Raw genomic sequence first — 26,613 nt, forward strand, 5'->3', positions numbered from 1 at the left:
GCTGAAAAGTCTTTGGCTTGGTGTAAGCACTGCTCTGCTACAATTAAAACATCAGTGTGGTATCAACGTTATTGTCATCCTAAATCCCAAACACAGCACCCTACCAGCTACTAGGAGGAAAAATTAACTCTACCCTAGCTGAAACCAGGACAGGAAACAAAATAAGCCTGGAAAAAACTCTCTGTAAGACAACTGGGAGGAGATAATGACATTGCCAGAGATGATGTGGGGAGCAGGCTGAAGTACTGTGGCGCCAGAGCCCAGCCCCAGGCAGCAGAAGTTTGAAGGCGGCATTACGCGCAGCCCGGCTCTTTCAAACCCATCCGGGCGCCCCCACGCCGTGATTTAGACACGGGGCCCCACCACAAGCGTGGTGGGGGGGCTCTGCCTTCCCCCTGCCCCCCGTGGGGCCGCCCCCGGGGCGGGGCCGCCGTCCTCAAAGCCGGGGCGGGCGGCGGGCGACGGGCAGAGGCTGCGCGGGTCCTGCGCGGGATTTGCGCGGCCGGGGCAGCACCATGGAGAGCGGCGCGGCCGCACGCTTGGACGCCGCCGCCTTCCTGGGAGCCTGGCGCCGCTTCGACGCCGACGGCAAGTTTTTTGGGGAGGGGGGGACACGCGTGGGGGGACCCCACGGCGGGTGGGGGTTGCCTGTGAGAGGGTGGGTGTCCCCCCGGGTGGGTGTCCCTCCGGGTGGGAGCACGAGTGGTCGGTGAGCAGTGTCCCCAAGCGTTGCCCGTGGTGTCCCGTGGGTGTTTTGGCTTCCCTCTTCCCCCACGTTGTGTCCTAACTTCCCTCGTTTTACCCCTAAAGTTTTTGCCTTTTTCATTGCCTCCCTGCCATTCCTGGTCTGTTGGCTCTTGGCTTCCCTGTTTGTGTTTTCCCTGAAAAGTTTTCTGTAATGAGAACTACGGGATCCCCGCAGTGCTGTTCCCACCACCCCATAAGAGCAAAGCGATCAAATGGGACATGAAGCCCCCTGAGCAGACAGGAAAGGGGACCCCCACCCCGCAGCCTCGGCACAGCGAGTAGTCCCCGTAACGCCCCACCACTGAGATGTTTTCCTTGCCTTTAGACAACGGCTACATAGAAGGGAAGGAGCTCGACAACTTCTTTCACCACCTCCTGGAGAAACTGGGACCAGAAGTAAGTGCCGTGCCGTGCTCGTCGTGCACAGAGTCCACGTAACGAGGCAGTTATATTAGAGGTTATTTGTATTTATTGTCCTCGGGTTGCTAGCTTCCCTAGCAATCCCCGAGGTAAAGAGCTCCTCGCTTAGCAACGCGGTGGCATTTAGGCAGGTAAAGCAACAAGTGCGAAATGTTGGAGCATTTGTTTTCGGTCCAACATCTGCTCTCGCCGTGAGGCTGCAGCTGGCACCAGCCAAAGATGCTGATAGGAAGCGTGGAGAGAAAGTCATTTACTGCCACCGAAACACGTGAACAAGCAGTGCCACGCAGCCTGGCAGGGCGAGGGGCAGCACCACGGTGATGTTTTATTCCAGCAGGTGCTGATGGGCTTTGTTAATGAGAGGGGTTTGTTTCCAAGGTCAATTCTTAACAAATATTGTGTCATTAATTTTAAACAGTGCTTAGGAAGAAGAAGGACGTCTGTATGGCTGAAAACAGCCAGAGGCCAGATAGGAGTCAATTACTTTGCTCGTAAGGTCAAGACCTGGCTCCCAAGTGTTTCTGCTTTTCTCCCCTGGTTTACTTTTCTACTTGTGGCAGCCTTTCCCCGTTTCACTCTCTGCACTACTACCAGAAGTTGCACAACAATTTACAGGAGATAGTTTCCCCAGCTCCAGCCATACTTTGCCTTCCACTGCTTCTGCCAGTTAAATACAAATCCTACCTCTCGGGTTGTCTGATCAGAAGTATCTAAAGGACATGTTGGTAATGGTCCTACCATTTTCACTATGCAGCCTATGGTCAACCAGTAAAAGAAAAGGAGTAAGTGTCTTCCAAATGGAAGGGAAGGGTATGCCAAAAAAACAGGTATTTAAGCAACAAGTAATTAATGAAAAGGGAAAAGGTAGCTAATGAAAGGCATAAAGTCATGACTATCAAGTGTAAAATCAAAATTACACTTACAAGCTGAGTAGGAGTCTTGGGTCTTCAGGGCTACAATAAGAAAAGATGTTGTGAGTCGCTTTTTTATCAAGTTTTTGTTTAACTTGCATGTAAGTGTGGGTTGAAATACTGGCAGTTTCTGCAGAAATGTTTCTCCAGAGCTCAGATGGTTAGACAAACAGATAAGCACACAGAGTTTAAAGCAAATCAGAAAAGACTCAAGGATAAGCGCAAAGAATCACTAGGAACCCAGAAAAGCAGTTCTGAAGAGAAACTGGAGACCTCGTGGTGGGTTTTGACAGGGATGCCAAACTGCAGGCAGCTCTCTGATGATTAGAGGTCCAGAGGAATCTCCCAGCCCTGCTCGATCCCATAGCTGCCCCTCTCACAATCCCATCCCATGTGGGGTTTTGGCAGCAACCTCACACCAGCTGGGTGCAAACTGGGTGTGTTACAGCAGTTTTGGCAGCCTTGCTGCCGTCAGTGTGAACTGTGCTATACCGGGCTCGCCTAGCTGGCACCTCACTTGCTTTTGCTCTCTAGGTTTAGCCATTAAAAGAAAAAGCTTAGCACAAAAGGAATGGAGAAATAATCATCTCTCCCCCCTCTCTCCTAAATGGAAGAAATGAATAGGTTAAACCTAGAATAAAGTGCTTACTAGGTGCCAGGGCACTCAGGCAGGCTCTGAAGTGTTTCTGGTGTTCTCCCCTGGTTTTCTGTCACACGTCTGACAGCATTTCTTCTCAGGCAATGTTACCTTGGGTAGTAAGACAACCTGCTGTCTTCTTCCCCTTGCTGACAGCCTGTTTGCTGTCCTCACAGTTTTATTTGGGGACAGGCAGCACCAGAGCAGCTTGTCTCCTGCTCTGCATGCAGGGCATAGCTGCCCAGCGTATGAGATCACCTGCAGCATTGCGTAGAGCACACTTCTCCACCTGCTTTGTACAATGACTTTGTGTAACAATTTTCACCCATTTTGCTCTTTTTCACATGCTTTATTTTGTACAGGCTTGTGGTTATTGTGGGAGGGGTAAAGAGTCCCCCCTGCAATGCTTTTCATTGCCCTAGAGGATGGTAATGGCATCAGTGACACGAGCAGTGAGCTGGGGCTGAGCATCCCTCTGCTTTAGGGCTCATTTTGACACTTATTTCTTCTGTGGCCTCTTGACATCTCTGTTCTCTTGCACTGTAAAAGAGAGAGAGACAGTAATATGTACTGGCATAACTTCCAGATGTGTCGCAAGGATTAATTAGTGACTGCGTCTGAAGTGCTCTACAAGTGATAAATAATGTTATCAGCTCTGGAAGTTGTCTCTGCTTGAATAGCAAATGGCCTCATAATTATATTTTTTCAGCCTGCACTCTCTAAGCTGTTATTTCTGTTAATGACCACTGTAGTCCTTCAGCTCTGTTTTTCTTCCCAGCGACTCGGCAGCATCCCCAGCTGACACTAAATGCCAGGGGATCAGAGCAGCTGGGAAAACAATGCAGAGTGAGCCCTCAGCAATCTGGGAGTCAGATTTCTCGGTGACGGGGCTGAGCAAGGAAGGAAACTTGAAATGCCATCCAGCGAGGGAGGCTAATGCAATGTCTTTTACTGAACTATTAGGAAGCCAGGGAGAAAGGGAAAACTTTGAGGCAAGGGTAGACCTGAGTTTTGCCAATGCCTTTTAACTTTATAATAAACAGACCCAAATCCCAGATGCTGATTTCTGTCTCCCCCCGTCCAGCAAGGGGCAGTTCTAAGAAAATGCCTTTGATTTCCAGATGTGCATTACATGTGTAGAAGGGGTAAGTGCAACACGGTGGATTTATGGCACTGATGTCCTCAAGTGAGTTTTTTTTTGATAATTTTAAGATTATCAAGGTTTGTGAGCTGCTGTCTTTATACATCTGCTGCTGCGATCACTCCCATGACTTCTCTTGAACCACTTCAGCCTCCAGCTTCACTGCACAGGTGCCGTGAGATGCCTGTGCTCTCTTCTCCCGCTTGCTCATAAACCTCTTTCTTCTACATTATGGGCACATTTCCATTTGTAAAATCCATTATCTTGCAGTGAAAATTTAGTTTTCTTGCAGCACAGAAAAAGTAGTTTTATTGGAACAAGAAATACTGCCCTTATATTTCTCTCTTACATCACTATGCATCTTCCTTTATAGAAAATATTTAGGACCTTCCTTGCTTCTTCTTTGCTATGGTTTTAATGAAGCTCTATGTATATTCTGGTAATAATTAGATAAGGAAAGGTTTCTAGATGAACGCTGTAAATTTCGGATTGGCCTTTTACTGAAAATTTCTATAAAATCAATTATATCTGTGCAGATACAAAAGGAATTGTACATTACCATTTCACTTTTAAGGTTCTTTCACAGGAAGGCCTTTGTTTAAATTGGAGTAAAATTAAGCAGAGATTTAGGAACAACAGACTTTCAGATAAAAGTCTGTTGCCATCACCCAACTGGAAGTGTGTAAGAGGCCATGCGTGGAAGTCTTTGAAGTGCAAATTTGTTCAAGTAAGACAGGTATTAGCCTTGATATAATCCCCACTCCCACAAACCACCTAGATAGTTAAGACTGGGAGGGACTGAAGTTAATCTTCAGGAGCTCAGCCTGAACAGCTGTAAAGGATTTGTCTTTTATTGTTACTTCCAAAGATGATCAGCCCCCAGCCTCTCGTGCATGTCAGTCTTGCCTTGCACGATGTCTTATTTGTCTAAATCGCGTGTTTAACTTGGTGGTGAGATGACATGATCAGGAACAGCTAGTTGCTCAAACCAAATTTAATGTCCAAAATATCAGCCAGCCTCAGAGCCACCCAAAGCAGACTGCCCCTATATTGGACCACCCCAATAGAGCCAGGGTCACAGAGCAGGTCTCTGGTGACCAGCAGGTCAAGTAAGAGCAAGAAGACCCCTACCAAAAAGCATTAATCTTGCAGCTCCCTCCAGGCTAACTCAGAAATCTAAACCCTGAGTCAATTCTCGTAATTGCTCAAATAAATACATTTATTTATTTAGGTGTGGCTTTTGTTGGCCTTGATTATCCCGACCAATTCCTATTCCAATTGCTGCAAGTTAAGGCAGAGCACTGCAAACACCTGGAAGTATCTATAATTGCAAGCTCGACACGCCCATGGGAATAACAGGCAAAACTGATGTGTTTTCGTTGCCCAAAGGCATGTCAAAAAGCATTCAGCCTAGTGGAAAGGGCAGAACAAAGAACCTGTCCAAAGCCTAACCACAGAAACGTGACGGCACAGGGAAGGCTGCAATGCCCTTTGTTCGATGCTGGTGTCTTCTATGTGAAAAAAAGATTTCCCACATATGTGCTGATGAGAGCTAAAGCAAAATAAGCAATGAAAGCCCGCAAGGGATGACACTGTAAGTGCTCATCTATTGTAGCAGGCAGGATTGTAGTAAATCCTAACCAAAGTACAGGGCCAAGTCCTCCAGCAATAGCACTGCAGGTCAGTCAGCAAGATTGGCCCAGTAGCTTTGGGTGAAATCACATGCTAACAAAGACAAAGCAGTCCAGCATTCAACTACACACATAGAGTGAAATCATTCATCAATATAGAGATTTTTTAACACTATGGGATTTAAAGAACAAATGTTTGGCCAAAAAAAGTTCTCCTTCTAAAGTCGAAGTGTATGTTTCTGACGTCTCGTCTGGTCTTCACTGGCCTGCCATCATTACTATGTGTTTTTTGGCATGGTAATTATTGTCAAGGTTGTTTTCCAACTGTCATTCTTGGCATATGTAATTTATTTTCATAGATCTTGTAGGAACTTGATATCTCTGAGACCCTTTGCACTTCTATCAAATTTGGCTGAAACGTTGTTAGGAGAAACATGTGCTTAAGATAAGCTTCGTTTTTTTTCAAGGAACAGGCTACAATAGTCACGTTTAATTTCTTCTTGCTTTTTATACCATTATCAGTATAGGGACTGGCTTCCAAAAATCATGTCAAGAAGGAAAAGAAAAAAACTTATGACAAGGCTGTCTTCATCAGCAAGGATTAAGTGAGGCTGCCCCTTTCATCAGATAGTCAGGTCTCCACAGCGCTCCATGCATTCGCTTTTTGCTCCCCCAAAACAAATGACTCAGCTGTATTTTCATCATGAAAAGCTGCTGACAAGCACATGGAACCCTTAAGGAGTAAAAATTTAATCAGAAAGCATGGGGCAAGAGTACAACAATATGAAAGGAATAGGTTAACGAAGGGGACAGATTACAGCCAGGTTTCCAAAGAATCATAATCAACCTTGACAAAGAAATTAAATGCTGCGTGGATTAAAAAAATGTGAACATGGCCTTTCCATTATTGCAAACTGTATTAAAAATTAAATTACCTTTGTGATGCTAAATATTTCTGAAGGGTTTCCACAAAAGGAAAGATGAAGACTGGACTTGGAAAAGAGAAAGCAGAAAATTCATTTGTTATGGCAATTTCAATTATAGAAGCTCTCGTCTTCAAAACTATGTGGAAGAACATCCGTAGAAAGAAATTTACTGCTCAGCCCTGAGATATGTATGAACAAAGTCACAGCAATATTTTAAACTGTACTTTTATGAGGAAAAAAAGTGACGTGTCCTCTTTCTCACAGGGCATAGTAAGGATTTATTCCTTGACCGGGCAGCACAAGCATGCAACAGAGCTTAGAAACCATGCAGCATCCAACCTGTGAGGGACTTTATATTCATATAGAATAGAGATTCATATGTATAAGGAATATGTATATACATTTTAGTTTATATAAAGCCAGAGCTTCATATGAAGCAATCTACAAAGGGGTTAGAGCATCCCTTTGTTCCAGGCTAGTTTTTATCATCATTACAACCCAATGAAGATTGTATGTTTTGGGATTAGCAGAGAATTGCAACAGCATTTGCTTTCACAAGCTTTCACAAAAGCAGAAGTTTATCGAGCTGCTAACAAGTTTGCAAGATTTTAGCCCAAGCATTGAATGCTTCTGAAAACTTTGCAAACCTTTGAAGGCAGGGAGAGAGACTTAAAATGGAGATGTTGCTTGAGACAGGCAACATGGTCAAGACAGCATTAGCTTTTAAGAAGAAGAAGAAAAAAAAAAAAAAACAAAAAGGATGTGCTCAGCTACAGTGCAATCACTCCTCAGAGAATGGTGTCCTCGAGACTGATTTTTTTCCCTACTCCCCTTATAATCCATAGAGGATTGAATAAATAGACTGTGAGCCTGAGGCATTTGCAACAAGCACATGTTTGGCTTTGGCTTTCCTGCTTGCCTCAACCTTTAGTTGAACAGCAATTTAATAATTACAGGGGAGGGAAGGAAGCAAGGAAGGAAGGAAGGAAGAAAGGAAAAAGCAAACTTTCTGGGAAATCTGGTGGCCATAGCACTGTGAGCAGCACATACATTAATGGCATCCATCCTTGCCTGTGCCTATCTGTAGTGCTCTCCTTGCTCTTCAGCCTCTGCCCCTTCTCCCTTTATTGTAAGACTTGCCCTGATCTGGGAGGCAAGGAAATATTTGTAAGAGCCTAAAGGCAACTGGAATATAACATAGATGATACTTTCGTCCAAATGTTTTCAAGAAAGGGATTGGCATCTCCATCCATGCTCTTCCCTTGCAGCCTGCTCAGGCTGCCCCACAGCAACCTACAGACCTCCAAAGTCAGATTTCAGAGTGAGCAAGTACAACAGGAGTCATGCAGACTACATGCAGGCTTTTTTCCACCCTTTTTGTGACTGAAAGGCAATTGGAACAACCTACTGGTCTGCTTGCTCCCTCCCTTGGTTTGTGAACACCACCTTTAAAACCTAATGGTCATACTCTGAGAAGATATATCATACATAGTGGAAAAATCTGTAATATAAAAACTATTTTGCTTTGAGTGTGCGTCTTGGGAAAGCCCATTTGTACAGCATCTTTTACTTCCCTTTTATTCCTTGAAAGCAAAAATTGCTTTTTAGCAGATGCCTCTACCTTTTGTGTTTCATAAGCAGCGTATTTATGATATAGCTTGTCCAATATGAAAAATACACTATACCTCTCAGACTAAAACCTATTGGAGCTGTGTTTCTGTACATTCCAGATTTGGCGTATTGACTTGACGAATTCCATAGCTTGAATAAGTTAAAAAAGAAAAAAAAAAAAAAAAAAGAAAAAAGGAAAGGAGGCAGTCTTATTTTTATGCAGATAACATTCCTGCCACACAAAGTTCAATGAAGTAGTGGTTAAAAGCTGACACGAAGTTGAGCATTTAACAAATGACTAGTCTGAACTCTGCAGCACATTTTGTAAAATATCAGCTCTGATTATAGTTTCAGAAATAACTTATCCTACTGGGCCTGGAGGAGGATAATTTCAGAGTACTTTGCAAGCCTATTGAAGTCAGCAACTGATAGGCTTGCCTAATGCCTGGGAAGTGCCTGGAAGCGTCAAGGTGCAGTCAGGAGGCAATTTAAATGGCACAAGGATCACGAGCTATAATGCCGAGGGGATGGCCCTCCGGGGCATCTTCCCTGCAGCGCTGCACCCCAAGGGACATGCTCCACCTGCCCTACAAAGGGCTGCCTGGGTGCCCCTGTCCTCCCATTCCCCCTCCCAAATCCCCAGATTTTCCTCCATCTGGCTCATCCTCTGTTACCACAGATAGTGACGAGATAAAAGAGGTTCGCTTGCTCTAAGCAGAGCCCCCCTCCCGGTTACTTTGACTTGACACTTATAGATCGAAGCCAATTAACATTTTCTCCCTGATTTCAACATAGGATCCTCTGCATGGCCCATGCTATTAACAACTGATATTACACCATGCTGTGAAAGATTTTTGTGTGAGCCCGTAATGACTGTGTGCAGGCAGATGCTCATGAGCTCAGAGTCTGCTCTGAAGTAAGGTGAAGGCAAATTAAATGATACCATAAATGATCAGTCATACTGTCTGACTACCCATTTAACTCCAGAAATCTTCTTTGTGTTATCACTAGCAGCAAATTAAGGCTTATGGAAAATACCAGTCACACCTAAACATGTGGGAAAAGCTGGTGACGACGCGGGGGTCGAAATAACCCTTAGCTTAACGAGCTTAATCAGAAGATATGATATCTCACTGCCTTTCTAATGACTTCATCTGTGACATCCTGGTGTGTCTCTCCAGCCCAGTCACTGTACAAATCCCCTGCAGCAGAATTGCTTGAGAGCAGCTGGGAATGGCATTGTCAGCTGGCTGCTACTGAGTATGGGCAAGGCCAGGAAGGTTTCGGAGCATCAGGCACGTGCAGGTCTCTTTGTGTTGGTTTCAAACACCCATCTCAAGTGAGAAGATGAGCTGCAAGGGCAGCCCTGTTACTCTGCTCAGAGGGGCTCCAAAAGTAGATGAAAAAGAGAAGCTGGGTTAGGAGACCCTGAAAGACACTGCTATACCTGTAACTCCACCCAGATGTTGAGAAGATAAAGCCTTTCCAGGGCTTTTCTACAGAGGTGGCAAGGATTTAATTTATGCTCTTGTAAAAATGATAGAAAATTATGCAGAGAGATGGATGGGGTCAGAACCAGGAGCTGGCCCGTGCAGGTGCAGAGGGAAATGTGACGTGGTGAGCACTGCTGAGGGATTCACCAGCTGTGCTTCCCAGCCCAGCCACAAAGCTTGTCTCTCCAAAAGGCTGTCCCAGGCTGGGGAGGTCACGCTTTGTGTAGCCAGGTCAGATCAGGTACCCTAAAGGTTACCGTTTTAAGAAGAAGTTGTGCCTGGTTAACTTACACGATTTGTTTCACCTGCCCCAGCAATGCCTGTCAAAACATGGAACCTGACAAATCCTGAGAGCTCCTCACTACGAATGAATTGATTATGGGGTCAATCAGATGCAAAGGGAATGCAAATTGCTTAAAATCCTATGTTATTAACCCAGAAATGCTGACAGGGCTTAGTGCCAGGTCTGCAACCGGCTGACTGGCAATTATAAGCAGCCATCTCGCCCCACAGACAATTTTCAAGGCTGATGATTTAGTGAACTACAGAGACGTTCTTCAGGGATAAGGGTGTCTTGTTGAATGAACAAGATGAGAATTAGTAGCATCTGAACTTCTGTAATACAAATTCAAGCAAAACCCAACCCCAGGGATACAGTGGGAACAGTTGGCTAAAGAAGCAGCATCACTGAAATGTTTTAGGGTCTCCAAGCACTGGTCTCCCAACTGATAGCTTAGTTGCCCCAAAGTTATGTGTAGAACTTATTTCCAGATGCTCAACTGAGGTGGTGTGTGTGTGGACTTTGAGAAGCATTAGCCCCCAGCTAAAGGACACAGTGTTCCTGGTGGTTACCTGTGGGTGAGACTTCCTCCAGGAGGCTAGAAGTGTACTGGAAGTGCCCCCAGCAACTTCCATGCACGTGTTGTTTTCCCCATGGCAGGACACCATCACAGAAGAAAAAGTTCAGAGGATGAAGGAGCAGTTCATGTCCGCCTACGATGTCAGCACTGATGGCCGCTTGCAAATCCAAGAGGTATCTCTCCTCACCCCCAGCCCAGGGTTTCTATTACAGAAGGAGGGAGGACGAGGGCCTGAAGTGGACTTGGGAGATGTGAGAGATAGAGCTGGGTGGCGAGGGGGTGAGTCACGGAGGGACTACGTAGCCAGATCTCTTGCTCTGGGGTTTATCTCCATGGCAGCTTCTATTTCTCATACTGCATCTGCAGCCGTCCAAGCTTTCCTTATCTTTACCTTCTCTGTTTTTTCAGCTTGCAAATATGATCTTGCCAGATGATGAAAACTTCCTGCTGCTTTTCCGCCGAGAAACTCCCTTGGACAACAGCGTGGAGTTCATGCGGGTCTGTATCTCTGCCTGGCCCTTTCCCCTTGCACACCAATAGCTTCTTCAATACATGCACCCCAAACACCTTACCCTGAAGAGTTAGGACAGGCTGTGAAGGCACACAAACGCATCCCTGCCCTATCCAGGGACACGGAGAAACTCATCCTTGGCAGAATGGGCACAAGAACAATTGTGAAATACAAACTCAATTTTTTTTCTCTGCAAGTTCCTTCAGTTGAAATTTTTGACTGCTTTTCAAAGCAGTCAAAGATTTCAAAGACTGCTTGCAGTTGCTTTTATTTTCAGTTCAGACTGAGGGCTCCTGCAGATCTATGGCCAGCTGTGTGCCAACCTATAGTCAAGGCAATAACCACACTGTGTGTACAAATTAGGTAAGAAATGCAGGCCCATTTCTCAGTCTTTTCTTCCATTTATAGAAAGCATGTCTGCGTTAAATACGTGATTGCAGCATGTCACACATACAGCATCCAAATGAGAGTAAACACTATTGTGTGGAAAGTTTATTTTATTTTGTCCACAATTAGTTAAACATTGGGTAACACAACAGCTTGCTCATTAGGGAAGTCCCAGTTCAGATCTTTACTATCTCCAGCGTGGGTGATTAATTGCAATATTTATGCAGTTGTATCCATCTATCCCTATCCAGATCTGGCGCAGCTACGATGCTGATAGCAGTGGATTTATTTCAGCTGGCGAGCTCAAAGTAAGTTATTCTAACCCGTCTCCTGGGGCTTGATCTACGGCTCACAGATGTCAACGGGAGCCCTTCCGTCGCCTTTACCAATTTGCTGCCTTTTTGTGCAGATGACAAATGGCATTTCTAGCTTGTTCACAGCCAGTTTAAGGGCAGGGAACCCTCTGGCCTACTGGCACAGCTGCAGGGACCATGCTGGGCTGGAAGAGGCTCTGCTGTCACCCCTGCTGTCCCACCGCCCCCTTGCCCTGCCCCATGACCCTAAGGAGCTGCCTCACCTTGGCTTTGCTCGTGCACCTCTCCCAGCCTTGCTGAACAGAATTGTCCTTTATTAATGGTATTTCTTCATAATCTCTTCCAGAACCTGTGGATTTTTTGAATGCTAATTTTTTTTAAAGGCTTCTGAGGCAGATGCCTGTTCAGAAACCACCATGAACATGCTTTGAGCAGTCCCTGGGCTGCACCATCCATGTGCCGCCCCACACAGGCAGATACTGAAATGTTTTGCTGAATGGAGACTATTTTCATCTGAGATCAGTTAGCAAATACTGTAGGACTTATGTTATCTTTGCAGATGATTTTTTTCATTACAACTGATTCTGCTACGCCTGCTCAGTGGAAATTTGGTTATTTTCTAATGTATTCATAAAAAACATGCTTCAACTTAAAATGTGACTTTTACATGAAATTGAAGGCACTGGTACTAATCAGGAATGTGAAGTTAGATTCATGTGCCCCTGATGAATTTGGATCTAGTTTCTTACTGCTCCTTCTTGAATTTACTCTGCAGAGTAACATTTGACTCTTTCCTGACTACAGGATTTCCTGCGAGATCTCTTTTTGCAGCATAACAAGGTGGTTGCTGAAGTAAAGCTGGAAGAATATACTGACACGATGGTAAGAAAAGAGAGCAATAATGTTGTTTGGATTATAGTACTGCCTGAAAATCCCCCTGAGGGTAAATGTCCCGGTATGTGGTGTCACAGATGCCCTCTCAAAGGCTGTTTCTTCCCCAGAAGATCCCTGTGGGAAGTTAAGCAGCACATGCTGCTGCTGCTTCTTTGCACTGTACTGGACATCAGCCGTGAACTGCATTTCAATTATTTTTGCTTTGGGTTGAATAGTTTATTATGAGAAAACAGCTTGACTTTGTGCCACAGCAAACTAAGCCCTAAACCTGGTCAAAAAAAAGATGGATAAGGTGCATGCATCCTTCTTAGGGGGAGGTTCAGCCTCAGATAGGTCCCCAGCTCCCTCTCTCCCTCCCTCCTAGCAAAACCTTCTGCTCTGAAGAGATGCAGGTATCCATCTCTTCTCCTCTGCAAAACCTAGAAAGCCTTGCTGTCTCCCTGCTGCTTCCCTGAAAGGCTGGGAGCTTGAAGGCTTGAAGGCTTTGTTTTGTCCCCTGCCTTCTCACAATGTAGCTTTAATCCTGCAATCATCAGCAATATAATATTTGGTGTAAATTTAGTATCAGTCACCTCGATTTCAGAGCAACTTATTTTATCTAACCATCGGAAAACAAGAAGGAAAAAAAAAAAAAAAGCCCATTTCTGATGTCATTATCAAGGGTATCATTTGAGTTCCACCAGAAGACACCTACCGTTGCAATTTTCTAAACGATTTTCACACGGGACTATCTTGCTTCTTGGCACAAAATTTGTGTTTGTACCTACAGAAGAGCTTGCTATGCAAGCAAATGAGGAGCTGCCCATGCATTTTGCAATACCACGTTATGAATGCATGAAGCATCAGTGACTAAAAACGAGACCCTTGAAAGCAAAGTGAAAAACTGTACCTAATGGTGTACAAAGGTGTGTACGTCTTTTTGTATTTATAGAACAGTGAAGGGAGAGGAAAGCAGACTGCAGAAATTATTTTCCAGCTGGAAGAGCTTGAAAACAATAAAAATCCAGAAGCTACAGCCAGAACGAAAATCTTTCCAGCAGTGTTTGTAGGTAGCAAACAGCTTTTAGGCTGCTCCATTAAGGCTCCCTTCCCCAGCGGCTCATCTCTGACCGAGGGCTGCTGGTGGATAGGTGATCTGAAGCGTGTAGACATTGGGCGGCTCATTTCCTCCAACTTTTTTCCCTTTCCAATAATTTCCCAAGAAATACCTGTTATTTCTGCCACCCCAGTGCAGCTAGATAGCAACGCAGTTGGGAAGAAATGTGGTGTGGTGATGCAGTCCAGGGCTGACAGCCAGGGAGCCTGGTTTCTATTCCCATATTTTTTATAGATTGGCTTTGTGTCTTTGAAGAAACAGTTTAGTCTCTATGCTGCAGAATAAAATTTGATCTGTGAAAGGGAATGCTTCATATATCTGGGAAAACCTATGACTTGAAATGCAAGTCTGGCTCATGAGGACAAAAGTTTGCAAGCCATAATACCAAAAGGATCACAGATGATACTAGAAAATGAGGATGTGGCAGATGTCTTTTTCCCCTTATGATTCTTTGCTATAAAGATTGAGGAGGTCTACAAAGACACCTGATCCCAAGAGCTAAGGTGGGATGTGAAATCACAGAGTAACATCACAGGTGCTGAAATATCCTGCAGCAAAATGGAGGGTGTGCATCCTGTGGTGTGTCACGGCAAGGTAGGAGCATCCACGTGGACAGCATCTCTACAGTAGCAGCTGCACTGCAAAAAGTGATTGCGTGGGAACTTGTCTGAAGCAGTCGTGCAATATTATAGGGAGGGAAGAAAAATTCAGTCTTACATTATCAGTGTATTAAAAAGAGAGAAAACCGTATTAAAAAGGGGAGAAAAAATGACTCAAAGTGCCAAGAACAAAGGTATGATGCCAAGACCCAGGTGATAAGAGCACTCTGCTTTCTCTTCCTGTTTTCTGCATGGAGCAGGAATGTCCCACCAGGAAACTTCTTCCATCACCACTGTCAGGGTGATAGAGGCCCTGACATACTTGGCCGGAAAGCCAGAGCCTCACACTTCATTTCTGAGGCTTTTACAGTCTTTCTGTTGCATCTCTAGCAACCATCAACACCATCAACAATTCCTTTAGTGCAGAATGGAAATATTTGTATTTCTTTGCCCCCCTACTTTGTTCCTACCCTTGCTTAGCGCACAAGGTCTTCTGGATGAGGACCTGTTTTTTCCACCACAGCTACAGAGCGTCTGATGGTGGCCCATCCATCCTGTTCAAGGCTTTTAAGTGCCACTGTAATAACTTTCAGCTGAAAGAAGCAGCATCCCAAGGAGCAGTAATCCCATCTGTCTCCACAGGCATTCACAGATCTTTGTCCTCTTCTCCATGCACTCCACAGCTGGCTGCATATATCTTAAGCAGCTACTGACACGCTGAGTGGGCCCTTGAGCTTTCTGGCAATAGGGATGAAGGGGAAAAGATAGAAAAGATCTTTTTAAGGAAGATAGCCAAGGTAGAAAGTATTCCTTTTGGAAGTATCACTTTTGTTTGTTGCTTTGAGGAGCCAGAGATGTCAGTAGTACCTCAAAAAAAAAAGGGCCCTTCTCTCTCTGACCTAGGTTTAATGTAGCGCCACAAATGTTGGTCCTGAGTAAATGTTAAGGAATATGGAAGAGAATATTAGTTAATATTAATGCTCACTGTCATTGGTGAAGGCTCTCTCCAGGCTTAATGGATTTTGGACCCAGCTTCGAGTCTTATTTCCAAATTTGTGGTGTAGGCTCTTCAGACTTCTCAGATTCAGATGCATTTACATATATAGACTGTTACATGTATGCATGTATGTATACACACATACACGCACATACATATTAATATTTTTATATCATTCTAACGTTATATTTTATATATATTTGCATATTTATATGTATGAACACATTTCTCATTCTTTATCTTTAGCCATTTCAAGTCAGACATAGGTAAAACCAGAGTATCTGAGGTAGTGTTTCTGCACTGCTTCATTGTTACTTGAAGCACTTTCCCATTTTTAACATGTGTATATTGTCTGTCTGTAGAAAGCAGCATCACTTTATCAGGTTGCTTAGAAGCCATTTGTTAGCAGACTATTCTATTTCCTTGTGACCTTGACATCCCTTCTTCAGAGAGCACTGATTTAGATCAGGGATTAGATGAACAAATAATGAACCCTTGGGAAGAAAAGCAGTAGGGAATTTGTTGGCATTGCACAAGCACCATGAGTTTGTTAAATCAAATCTTAAGGAGAACCAAAGTCACTGAGTAATGCTGTGAAAGAACATCTGAGTTCTCAAGGCTTTTGGTGAGGGAATGAAAGTAGCAATTCTGTGCTGAGGAAGCCCTTTTGCAGGGTTTCTGTTAGTTTTTTTGCTTAAAGATATATGTGTGTATATATATATATATTTGCTTGTATTGATAGTCATTAAGGGTGTATTAATATTTTCTTTCACACAAGCATTTGCATGACAATATAAACACTGATGAACTGTTCTGAATCTTTGAAAAAAAGTCTGTGGGCTTGTCTTCTTCCAGAAGAGACAAACCACAGATGACTTCTAGCCTGAGAGTTGTGGGCAGGGAGCAAAGTGCTTAGAGGCAGAAGCAAAGCTTTGGATTGCTCTGAGCCTCTCTGGGCAATGAGAAGATGTCTGGGAGATGGGGTGGGGGAAGGGATGTAATTGAAAGTGGAGGCTCTTGATAGTGTGGTAAGAATATTATGCCTTCTTTAAGCAACACAAAATGGAGAAATGAAAACTTGCCCCATTACTGCTTCATCATGAGGAGTGTGGAGGATGGCAGTAGTACTAACAACCTTTCCCATGCTCCTGGTGAAGTTTCAGACCATGCACACCCAGTTAATGCTTACATTTCCCAGCATTTTGTCACGAGTGGCAGCTTCCATACACATCCATGCACGTAGCTGTGTACTTCAGCAGAATGTTGTAAATGCCTGAATATGAACCAGATTTAAGACGTAGCTTTTGATGAAATTAAGTATTCATCCCTTGTCTTCTGTAAGAACAAAATTCACACTCAGCTCTTGCATTTTGGCATACATTATTACCTTGTTGTAGTTCATAGCTTCCCAGATAGCAGCATGCTACTCTAATTGGTAATCCCAGTGCCTACAAGCCACATGCAGGGGAAAGCTCAATACTGAGGCAAAGTTCAGCAAATTATGTTACATATACTGCTGAAATAGTCACTCACAGAACACCAATACTCACTTTTTGAATTGCTTTATGTTAGTATAATCAGGCTGAGCATGAAAATGTCCTGTAATTTGAGCATTTTAGCAAAATATAAAGGATAAAAATAACCAAACCAGAATGTACTCTTTGCCCACCACAAACTAAATTTCTAGGAAGGCAGTAATGTAAGTGCAGTGACTAGTAATTCAATAAGTATTGGTCATGAACTGCAACATCTGAAGAAAAATAGTATATGGATATGGCTGAGGATGAAATCTTATCTCCAAAGAAGTCAATACAGCAATCCTCCCAGCTATAATGCTGCCATAGTTTAACCACGCTTATCTGCAGAAGTTCTGGGGATGGAGCTGTATATCCTGAGCAATCATTGCCCACACATGTGAACCCACAGCTGACTAGGTGAGGGCTCTTGTTCTTCTCAGTGCAAAGGGAAACAGGCGCATTTCTCCCTGAAGATGCCCTGTGTCCATGTGAATTGTGTTCTACCTTTATTTTGTGTTGGTGGACTATTGGTGGTTTTGTGGTTGCTGGCTGTCTCCTCTGCAAAGACTGGATGCTCAACGTGGTTACTTCTTCATCTGTGAAGCTCTGTCTTTCTGTTTGTGCTCTTTGCCAATGCCTGTGTATTTACACAGGGAAAATCCAGGTGATGTACTTCCTTAGCACCTTATTGGGCAAGCTAGCTTATCCATATAAATTAAGTCATTTATGACCACCATACAGAGCAGTGCAATGGAAAGACATCTTTATTATGATGACAAAAGCCTAAACAGAGCCTGATATGTTTCTTAATACATCCTAATCCAATTTCCCAAAGCCCTAGAAATATGATAGTGGAGTATGGCCTAAGACTGGTGGTTTAGGGGAGAGTTCTTTGTACTTCCCTTCTCGTGATAGCGGTCCATGCTGGCCTTCATCCCAGGTTTCTCTGTATGAATGCTGTGACTACAAGAGACTGTGTCTCCAGTTCTGCATTGGCACTGCAGCCACCGAGCCTCCTAACGCCAGCCATCACACTGGGAACCCTCCCTGAGCGCTTCCTCGTGGCTCTGGGTCAGTGCGACTCCTCTCACTGCAGAAAGGCTGCCTTGTTGTGTGAGATAAAGGGAGGGTTCCCACATAGCTCATGAAGGGTTCCTACATACCCCGTGAACACCATGAAGATAAATCTGGCTCCTATGTCACTTCTGGACTTAATCCCAGTGGTTCTATCGTCTCCAGTTTTGCACTGTGCTTGCTGTGACGTAAGCCAACAGAGGCAGAAAATCACATTTCAGCTCAACGTTCACTTCTAAAGATCAAAACCCATGGACTGCAGGTGCCTGCAGGGTTTTGAAAATCAGGTAACAGTCTTTCAGGAACCGAACGACTCTTAGAAACCCTGCACAAAATGACTTACCTAGGTTATACAGGCAATCTGGTGGGGCAGAAAAATGAACTTCTGTTCCAGGGGTCCCACAGGGCCCTCCAGGGCTCTGCAAAAGCCTCTGGGCCACCATCCTTCCCCACAGAAATAAGCAGTCTTACTGCTTGGACAAGTGTCTTTGGTCTTTGTTTATACACATGTAGTAACTTTTTTTACTCCTTGGCCATTTTAGTTATAGCTGATGCGATATAGGTGGTCGAGATGTACATTTTTAGAAGGTAGATGGTCAGGGAAGAGACAACTCTCTCTGTGTCTTCCCCACAGGGATGATACACTTCATTACACATCAGAGAAGGGACAGAAAAGTGATTAAAAGCCAGCTTTAGTAATTCCACTGATGACAAACCTATTTATTTTGGTTGTTTACTTCTCTCCTTATCTCAGTCACAGAAAATAATTTGGGTTTATAATCTTATATGGCTCTTCAAAGCATGTGTGAGCTTGTCATATCTTGGTGTTTCAGTGGCCTTCTTTACAACACCTGATTGAGGAGGCAGAAATATTTTTGTGCTGAATTCAAAGCCAATGGCAGTTTTAATTTAGCACTTGAAATGCAAGATGTAGCAACTTTAATTTTGTGAAACCAGATCTCACTTACGCTCTGTCTGCCTCAGAGTACACAGACTAAATTCAGACAAACAGAGCTAAGACTTCCCTGGTGCACTGCCATTAAAACGTCAGAGAATTAATTTGTGCAAACATTGGGTAGCTTGACAGTAAAACAAATGCATCATTTTATAAAGCATACTGCAGAAGGCAACAAAGCTTTTAATGAAATTGAGTGTTATTTAAACATGCCAGACCTTATCCTTAACCACATGGAGATGTTGCATATCAGCCTGGCAGCATAAATACACCTTTTGAGAATGTAAACTGAAAATCCATCAAGTTTAACATATCAAGATGGTGTGCAAAGGCAAAAGTTTCAATTAGAAACAATCTCATAATAATTTAGAATACCTACTTCTCCCACAAGGTATGCATCATCATATGGGGTGGGTACCCTCTGTCATTCTTTGTGTGCTTATGTACACAATTAGCAGATCAGATCAAACACTTGCACGCTTGAAATTTGAAAGTTTAATTAATGAACATTTCCCTAGGCTTTTCCATCCCAAGATTGCCATGTAGCGTGTATGCATGAGCTACAGTTGTCCAAATAATAGGATTAGGTCTATCTTGTTAGCTGTGGTACCTGAACTAATTCAGTGAATGCTATTCCATCTTCCCTACGTGTTTTCCATCTTTCATGTGGAATTCACAATGCAAGAATTAGACCAAACTAGCTCTTCCAGCAAGAAGTTTTTTTTGTATGGGCAACAAAAACATCTCATAGATTTGAAAATTTCATTTAGAATGTTTCCTGCAGGAAAAAAAAAAAAAAAAAAAAAAAAGACAAAAAGACAATTTGAAAATGCAAAGATTCTCTCTTGATATTGCAAAAACAGAGATGAATGAAAGAGGGCAGAGAGGAGAGCTGTTTAGATATAAGTAGACATGGTAAACCACTGGAAGTTTACTGTTAAGCTCAAAGATTGAGTGCAAATGAAGAAAATTGATTGGGGACGTTGCTTTTCAGTAAGCATTCCACTAAGGGATGTATTATCTCTGTAGTTAAATTTGTTTTAATGGAGTCTGCAATGCTGCTGGAAAATTGCAAAGGGTTCAGAAATGGATAAAGTTGAAAACCACTGGCTCAGAAAATTGATAACGAAGCAGAAAGGCTTTCACAACTAAACCATCACCTCTAATCTAGCCTGTTTCATTAAGGGCACGCAAAGCTCTCCAGCTCCTCACAGCTATTTGAGACTTCCAAAACCATGAAAACACTTTGTACCCACAACATAAAGCAAGTGCAGGGCAGGTGGGACACTTGAAAGTCCCAGGAAAAATATGGCTACACTAGGGTAGCTTATTTTTATGATAAATGAGATGCGACTTGAGATGTTTCATGGGAAACGAAACTCATGGCGTGTCTTAGACAGGTCTACCTAAAATGAAAAATGGGCCTAAGACTGCTTCTTGGACTGGGGACCAATTCAGTCCTGGTCCCAGAAGTTATCATCATGGTCAGCATTTATGTATGTTTATTAGCATGATTGTACAGTGGTCAGGAACACATTGTCATGGAGCTGAGCTTCCCCCAGGAGCTCTGCGTGTTTACTTTCTTGAGGAATCACAGTGGGAATGGCACATCTGGAACCCTGTTGGAATCCAAAGTCTAGGCTGAAACACAGGCTTTTCAGTCTCAAGAGAGTACTTCTGAAATGCCACAGAGAACAGAGGGAAAAAAACCTTCTTCGGGAACTCAGAAAATATATGTAGGAGGATCTGGGTGGAGTTCAAAGAGTTCAAAGGCCGTAATTTCCAGCGTGTTCTGATAAGGGACTTGTGTCTCTACGTGAGGACTAGGCCAGCACCTTCAGCTCAGCCTGCTCTGTCCTGGGCAGGCTGAGCTCATCCCAGAGGGGCAGAGCATCCGCAAAACGCTGCCTTCGAGGCTATCCATCTTATGGTGGGTTCTAACAGACCTGTGGATACTGTGGGGGTCACTAATGCTCCTCAGCAGCCTACATGGAGAGAATTAGAGAAACATTTTCAAAAGCTGTTGATTCACTAGACAGCCCAGGGGCTATGGCATCCCTACTACCCACATTTTGGCACCTTCTTTAGCTGGCTAAATAGGAGTTCATCTCCATAAGCTTCCTTTATGGAGTATTTTTCAGAGTAATTGTGCAAGCTGGATGTTGTAAGGCAGCCTGCGAGGGCTCCTCTGCAGAAGGAGCTATTATGGTTATCTCCCTCTCTCCTCATACAACATACAAAAACGGCTTAGCCACTAATGTGGTCATTTGGAAAGAGGTTTTTAAAATGTGATCTGCGGTGATTTACCTCTACAGGGAACATTAACCATTTTCTATTGCCTGCAGAAATACTGCTTTATCTGCAAAGAACCGAAAGCTCAGCTTTTTCTCTCCGATGGCAGTGGGGTGCTGTCATTGCAAGGACATTTCAATCCCTCAGTGGCACCAGTGTGGGCAGCTCCCACACCCTGCCTCCAGCCTTGCCCTTTTGTGGCCCAAGCAGACACCAGGGAAATTTCCTCACATTGCAGTGGGATAAACTAAGGGGCAGAAGGCAAGGTGGAAGTAGTCAGCTAAGATGGAGAGGGACATCTTGGATTGACCCAATCTGAGAGAAATCCTCAGCACGGTTCAACAGCTTTAATTTTCTCTCTTTAATTTGCTCTAGGCAAAAAGGAAAAGTGGGAAAGTGGCTTTCCTTGTGCCACTGAATATCTGCATTGGTCTCAGGACATGAATTTTCCAAAGATCTCAGTATGGACCTTCAGTTGTCCATATGAATTTTACACTTTCTGTCAATAGCTGAAAAAGTGAGCCCATACCAAGTGTTCATCAAAACTCCCATCCAAACCTCAGTACTGTAAATCACAGAAGAATTAATAAAAACCTGATGCAGTATCTTATTTACTCCCAGCACAACAGAGGGCTACCACAGACTCACCAACCTCAGTACAAGCACCAGAGCAAGGGGCAGGGATGAGGCAGTGCTGACAAAAAAAGAGGCATTGTGTTTACTCAGTGGCACCCCAAGAAACATCAGAGGATGGTCCCTGTGAACCTATGGAGCATGTGCCTGCCCCAGCAGTGTGCTACCACACCAAAGGTTTTTGGTGCTTTGGCTGCTTGTAACCACCAAAAAGAAATGAGGTTCATGGAACAAAGACCAATGCATGTTTTGTTATTGAGGATCTGACAAAGAATGACAATCCATCTTAGGAAAATATGTGTTTTTTCCCCCATTCATATATTGAATACATTTTTTCCTTTTAGCTTTGAGCCATAAGTTATTCATGTCTGCGACCCATTACACTCTTCCCCCATAACTTATTTGTGCCTTGTAGGGAAACACGGTACCAAATACATTAAATAAACAGATAATATCTGGCGGTGACTCACCAAAAAATTGCATTAAGAAAAAAATAATATTCAGGAAAGGAAAACTTTTGCACTCACCCAAATTAACCTCTTGAGATTGGCAGCATGAATCTTCTTCCCAATCCTAGCCAAATTTATTTCAGGGCACAGCAAAATGTCTATCAGCTTTTTTTGTATGTCTCCTCTTCATGGCCTATCTATTTCATGGTGACACTGTCTTCTTGATTTTTAGATGAAAATCTTTGACAAAAATAAGGATGGACGGCTGGACCTGAATGACCTGGCAAGGTAGGCTTCAATTACAATGATGCATTTTTCAGCTTGCAATGCAGATCTAGGCAAGGTGATGACTTAAAGCAGTAATATCTCTCTGGGAACATGCATTTGCATCCTAAATTACATCAGGCACTCTCACGTAGGCATCTCAGGTCTCTGACACATGGTCCCCACTGTGATAGCTTGTGAGTGCTTAGTGCTGATGACACTGTGCAATGCTAGGAGTGGTTCTTGGTCACCAACTTGCTCTGGCACGGCTTGTGCCCCCCCAGCACGGATCCCCAGGACGTGGCAAAGAAGCCAGTAGTGCTGCTCCTCCAAAAGGTTGGCAGTCCCTCTCAGCAGAGGACAAGCATTTGTTTCATATTGCCCTGTGCAGCACAGATGGCAAAGAGGTTTTGCTCCTTTATTGAGGAGTCAAGGCACCACTGCTGATGAGTTTGGCCATGTCAACAGGAGAGGATTTGGAGAGACAAGGTGAATGAAACACATTTGTGATTGAAACACATTTCTTGCACCTTGAGCCCTTCAGTTTGTGGAAGCATTTTGGCACACCCCAACACTACCAGCTCTAAAAGACTCGGGGCAAGCAGAGCAGCTGGGAAGATGAAAGCTTTTATCAGTGCTGTGAGTGACTTGGGGAGAAAGTGTGGGTTGGGAAGGAGTGTAATTTGTGTGGCCTAAGAGCTCAGGCCAACATTACTTCATCCCTTCCTTTTCCAGCCAGCAATTCTTCCTCGAAAAGAGGGTGATAAATTACAATTTCCTGTAACACAGCACAATAACCCAGTCGCAGAGGAATAATAGTCTGGCAGCTCTCATGTCAGAGGCTGGCAGCCTCCACTGCAGTGGGCCATCAGGAACAAAAGTGAGAGGCAGTGGTGCTAAGAAACCCAGTTTTTGGTGAGCCAAGGAAGACCTGCAGCTCCCCATCAGACAGGGAGGGAGGCACGTGCTTACTGAACAGCACCCATGAATAACCTGCAGGAGGTTTTCTATTTTAAAGGCCCGTAATCTCAGATCCTCCAATGACCTGGAATAGTTCAGACCAGTTTGTGTGAAGATGACAAAGCGGCAAGATCGTAATTTAAATCTCTCTTTTCAGGATTCTGGCACTTCAGGAAAATTTCCTTCTTCAATTTAAAATGGATGTAAGTATTTTTGATGCATTCCTCCCATCTCTCTCAGCTAAGATAACCTGTGCCAAAACCTGAATCTCTTTTTTTTCTCTTTCTTTTTCATTTGTTTCTCTTCCCTGCGTGCAGGCTTGCAGCACAGAGGAAAGAAGAAGAGATTTTGAGAAAATCTTCGCACACTATGATGTTGTGAGTCCTAGAGGCTGTTTCTTTGTGGTCTTTACATGACACTGATTAAATACAAGCTGCTAACAGTTCCTGTCCCTGGTGGGTGTTGTGGGTTGCAGCAGTGTCAGGTCCCGTGGGCTAGAGGTGCCCATGTACAGGTGAGGCGAGCAGAGCTGGGTGATGCTCAGAGGCCAACTGGCAAAGGACACATTTTCACTTTTTCAATCAGCACAGCCAGTACTGCTGCATTAACAATATCTCTCTGCAGGAGATGCAAGGGCTGCAGAAAAATTAAATCCCTTCCAGTACCGAGCCAAGAATAATTCTAAACCTGGCCCTGGGCAAACAGAAATGCCCAACCATTGGTTAGAAAACAGCAATCCAGAGCCACTTCTGCCATTCACACGGTGGTGTGGTGTGATGACCAGCGAGCCTCACTAAATGGTGGGAGATGTTGCTGCCATTTGAGGGGAAGAGATGGTTTGGAGAAAAGGAAGGGTTCCTAGCTTTATTGGGCTCAGTGACCAGGTGGATCTACTGACTAGTAAACATTTCTGTGGTTTTGACTTTCTGGAGGGTTTTGATGTTTCTTCCATCTTTCAGAGTAAAACAGGAGCACTTGAAGGCCCAGAAGTGGATGGGTTTGTCAAAGACATGATGGAACTGGTCAAGGTATCTTCACGGCTCTTACTATTTATTAACACCCTATATGTCCTATAATAATGCAGTGTTATTCTGGTAAAGTTATGTAAATAGAGTGGTTAGTGGGAACAGAGAGTCAAATTTCACGTTGATCAGAAGCAGAAACAAAAGTCATCATTTCAGCATAAACATTGTAGAGCACTTCACCATATCACAGAAATTCTGCCTGACAAATTAACACAGCTTGACTCAGCAGCTGTATTTAAGAAAAGTCCATTCTAACTCATGCTCTGAGCTGAGCAGATGTTATGGTATCATAAACAGTTTATGAAAATTTAGTCACCACCTACTCTACCCATACATACATATTTTTTACTCTAAAGACATTAGTATTTAGGATAAAATAGCTGAAGGGTGTGGAGTTAGCTGAAAGAAAAATTGGAATGAGTAATACGTGCCTCTGCCTTTTCATATCATATTTGAGTGAAAAGCAAGGTAATGCTGGTCAGAGACGGGACCTCTCAGATCCTGCTGACAGCGACACTGACTGAAGGTTCCCAGAGCATCATGAAGCTCAGCTGAAACTTCAGGAAGTTCATACTTAGGATCCTTGATGGTTGTGATTTTGTAAGGCCACACAATCAGCTTTAGAGGATGATATTGACAGAGCTGCCTCTCCTAAATTCTGCCTTCTCAATGATGAGCGAGTGTACCTGTATTGATATCGATCAGCCTACAGTCCCAAGTCCATTTGGCAGACACCAAAGACCTCACCTGTGTGCAGGCAGCTGAGAGTCTGTGTATGTTGTGGCCATGGCATGTAGGGAAGGGTGTGAGGACAAATGGACCACTGGGCTTGTGCTCTGTGCATGTGTGTGCAAAGGAGCGAGGGTTGTACTTGCTCTAGGGGCCTTTCTTCATCAGCATCACCCCTGGGCACCACTAGCTGTGTGCGTGCATTTGATCTCCTCGTTAGGAAGTGGAGAGCAGGAAAGTGGTACAGCATTAACAGCAGGTAGAGGCAAGGTGGCCTGTAAAGTATGCCTTTAGCATTCATTTGATCCACTAAAAGTATTTCTAAGCTGCTGACTGGCTTGTAAAATAGTGACCTGGCAACAGAAATGCCACATGCAACATGTGCCCCCGTGGGCAACAGGTCTGAGAGAGGAAACTGAATGAAAGCAGAGGGCCAGACCTTTCTGCAGACACTTGTTTGAAGCAGATTAAATACTGCTGATCCTAAGTGCAAAAAACATCTCACATTTCCTTGTGGGACTCACCATGCCATAAGCTTAACCATGCCCGTATTTGCAGGGCCTCATTTACCCCTTCTCTCTTCACTTCCCCACTCTAATGAGCTAATGTGGGGTCAGGCCACTTGGTTGCTCACCTTTTGTGGCATCTCCCTGCAGCTGCACTGCCTCCTGCTTTTCCGAGCTGCTGAAATCCGGAGCTGTTTTCCCTCTTCACAACATTGTTCTCTTTTGCCTGCAGCCCAGCATCAGCGGGGTGGACCTGGACAAATTCCGCCAGATTCTGCTCAACCACTGCGATGTGAACAGGGATGGGAAGATTCAGAAATCGGAACTGGCCTTGTGTCTTGGGCTTAAAATGTCCCCATAGCTGTGGCAGTGCTTGTGGCTGTGTTTTCCTTGTGAGATTGCCTGCTACTCCTGGTGAAAGTGTGCTGTGTAAGCAGGCAGGTGGCAGGGCAGGGGGGCATTTGTATGAAGGGGCAGCAGATTGGGGAGGACAGTTTTATCAGTGTATGTAAATACCTGAAGGGAGGGTGCAAGGAGGGTGGAGCCAGGCTCTTTTCAGTGGTTCCCAGTGCCAGGTCAAGAGACAATAGGCACAAATTGGAATACAAGGGTGTCCCTGCTGGAGCAGGGCTGGGACCAAGCGGCCTCCAGTGGACACCTCAGCCATGCTGTGAGTCTGTGACAAGTGTCAGTGGGTGGTATTCAGTAGATGCCACTGCTTGTGGGCCCCTCCATCAGCATCTCTGCCCACAAGGACACCATTTGCTCAGAAAAGGTGCTGCTCACCTACTCCTGCCCCCATGAAACACTGCCCAGCCTGTCTGCTAGAATAGGGACAAGCATCTCCTAATGTCAGTGCTCTTGGGCTGCTGCTGCTGTGTGTTTCTGATGGTTGCCTTCCGTGTGAAGTCATTACTTTGGTGAGCATTGTGCTTTTGTTTGTGCAGTTAAAATATTGGATGGTTGACAGTGTATTTGTGCAGAAATAAAAACAACAACAACAAAAAAAAAAGGCAGTTACAGAAAATCAGAAA

The 26,613-nt window shown here is 44.2% G+C and overlaps 1 protein-coding gene across 1 annotated transcript; it reads left to right on the plus strand.

Annotated features, from left to right (window-relative positions):
• The first annotated feature begins 418 nt into the window (after window positions 1-418).
• On the plus strand, window positions 419-26,613 carry SCGN (secretagogin, EF-hand calcium binding protein). The gene is made up of 11 exons (XM_027451867.3): window positions 419-588; window positions 1,073-1,143; window positions 10,458-10,550; window positions 10,786-10,875; window positions 11,527-11,583; window positions 12,394-12,471; window positions 22,328-22,383; window positions 23,477-23,522; window positions 23,637-23,696; window positions 24,279-24,347; window positions 25,812-26,613. The coding sequence occupies exons 1-11, from the start codon at window positions 516-518 to the stop codon at window positions 25,938-25,940; spliced, it is 822 nt and encodes a 273-aa protein (XP_027307668.1). The 5' UTR covers window positions 419-515; the 3' UTR covers window positions 25,941-26,613.

This window comes from Anas platyrhynchos, chromosome 2, assembly GCF_047663525.1.
Source record: "Anas platyrhynchos isolate ZD024472 breed Pekin duck chromosome 2, IASCAAS_PekinDuck_T2T, whole genome shotgun sequence".
Lineage (NCBI taxonomy): Eukaryota > Metazoa > Chordata > Aves > Anseriformes > Anatidae > Anas > Anas platyrhynchos.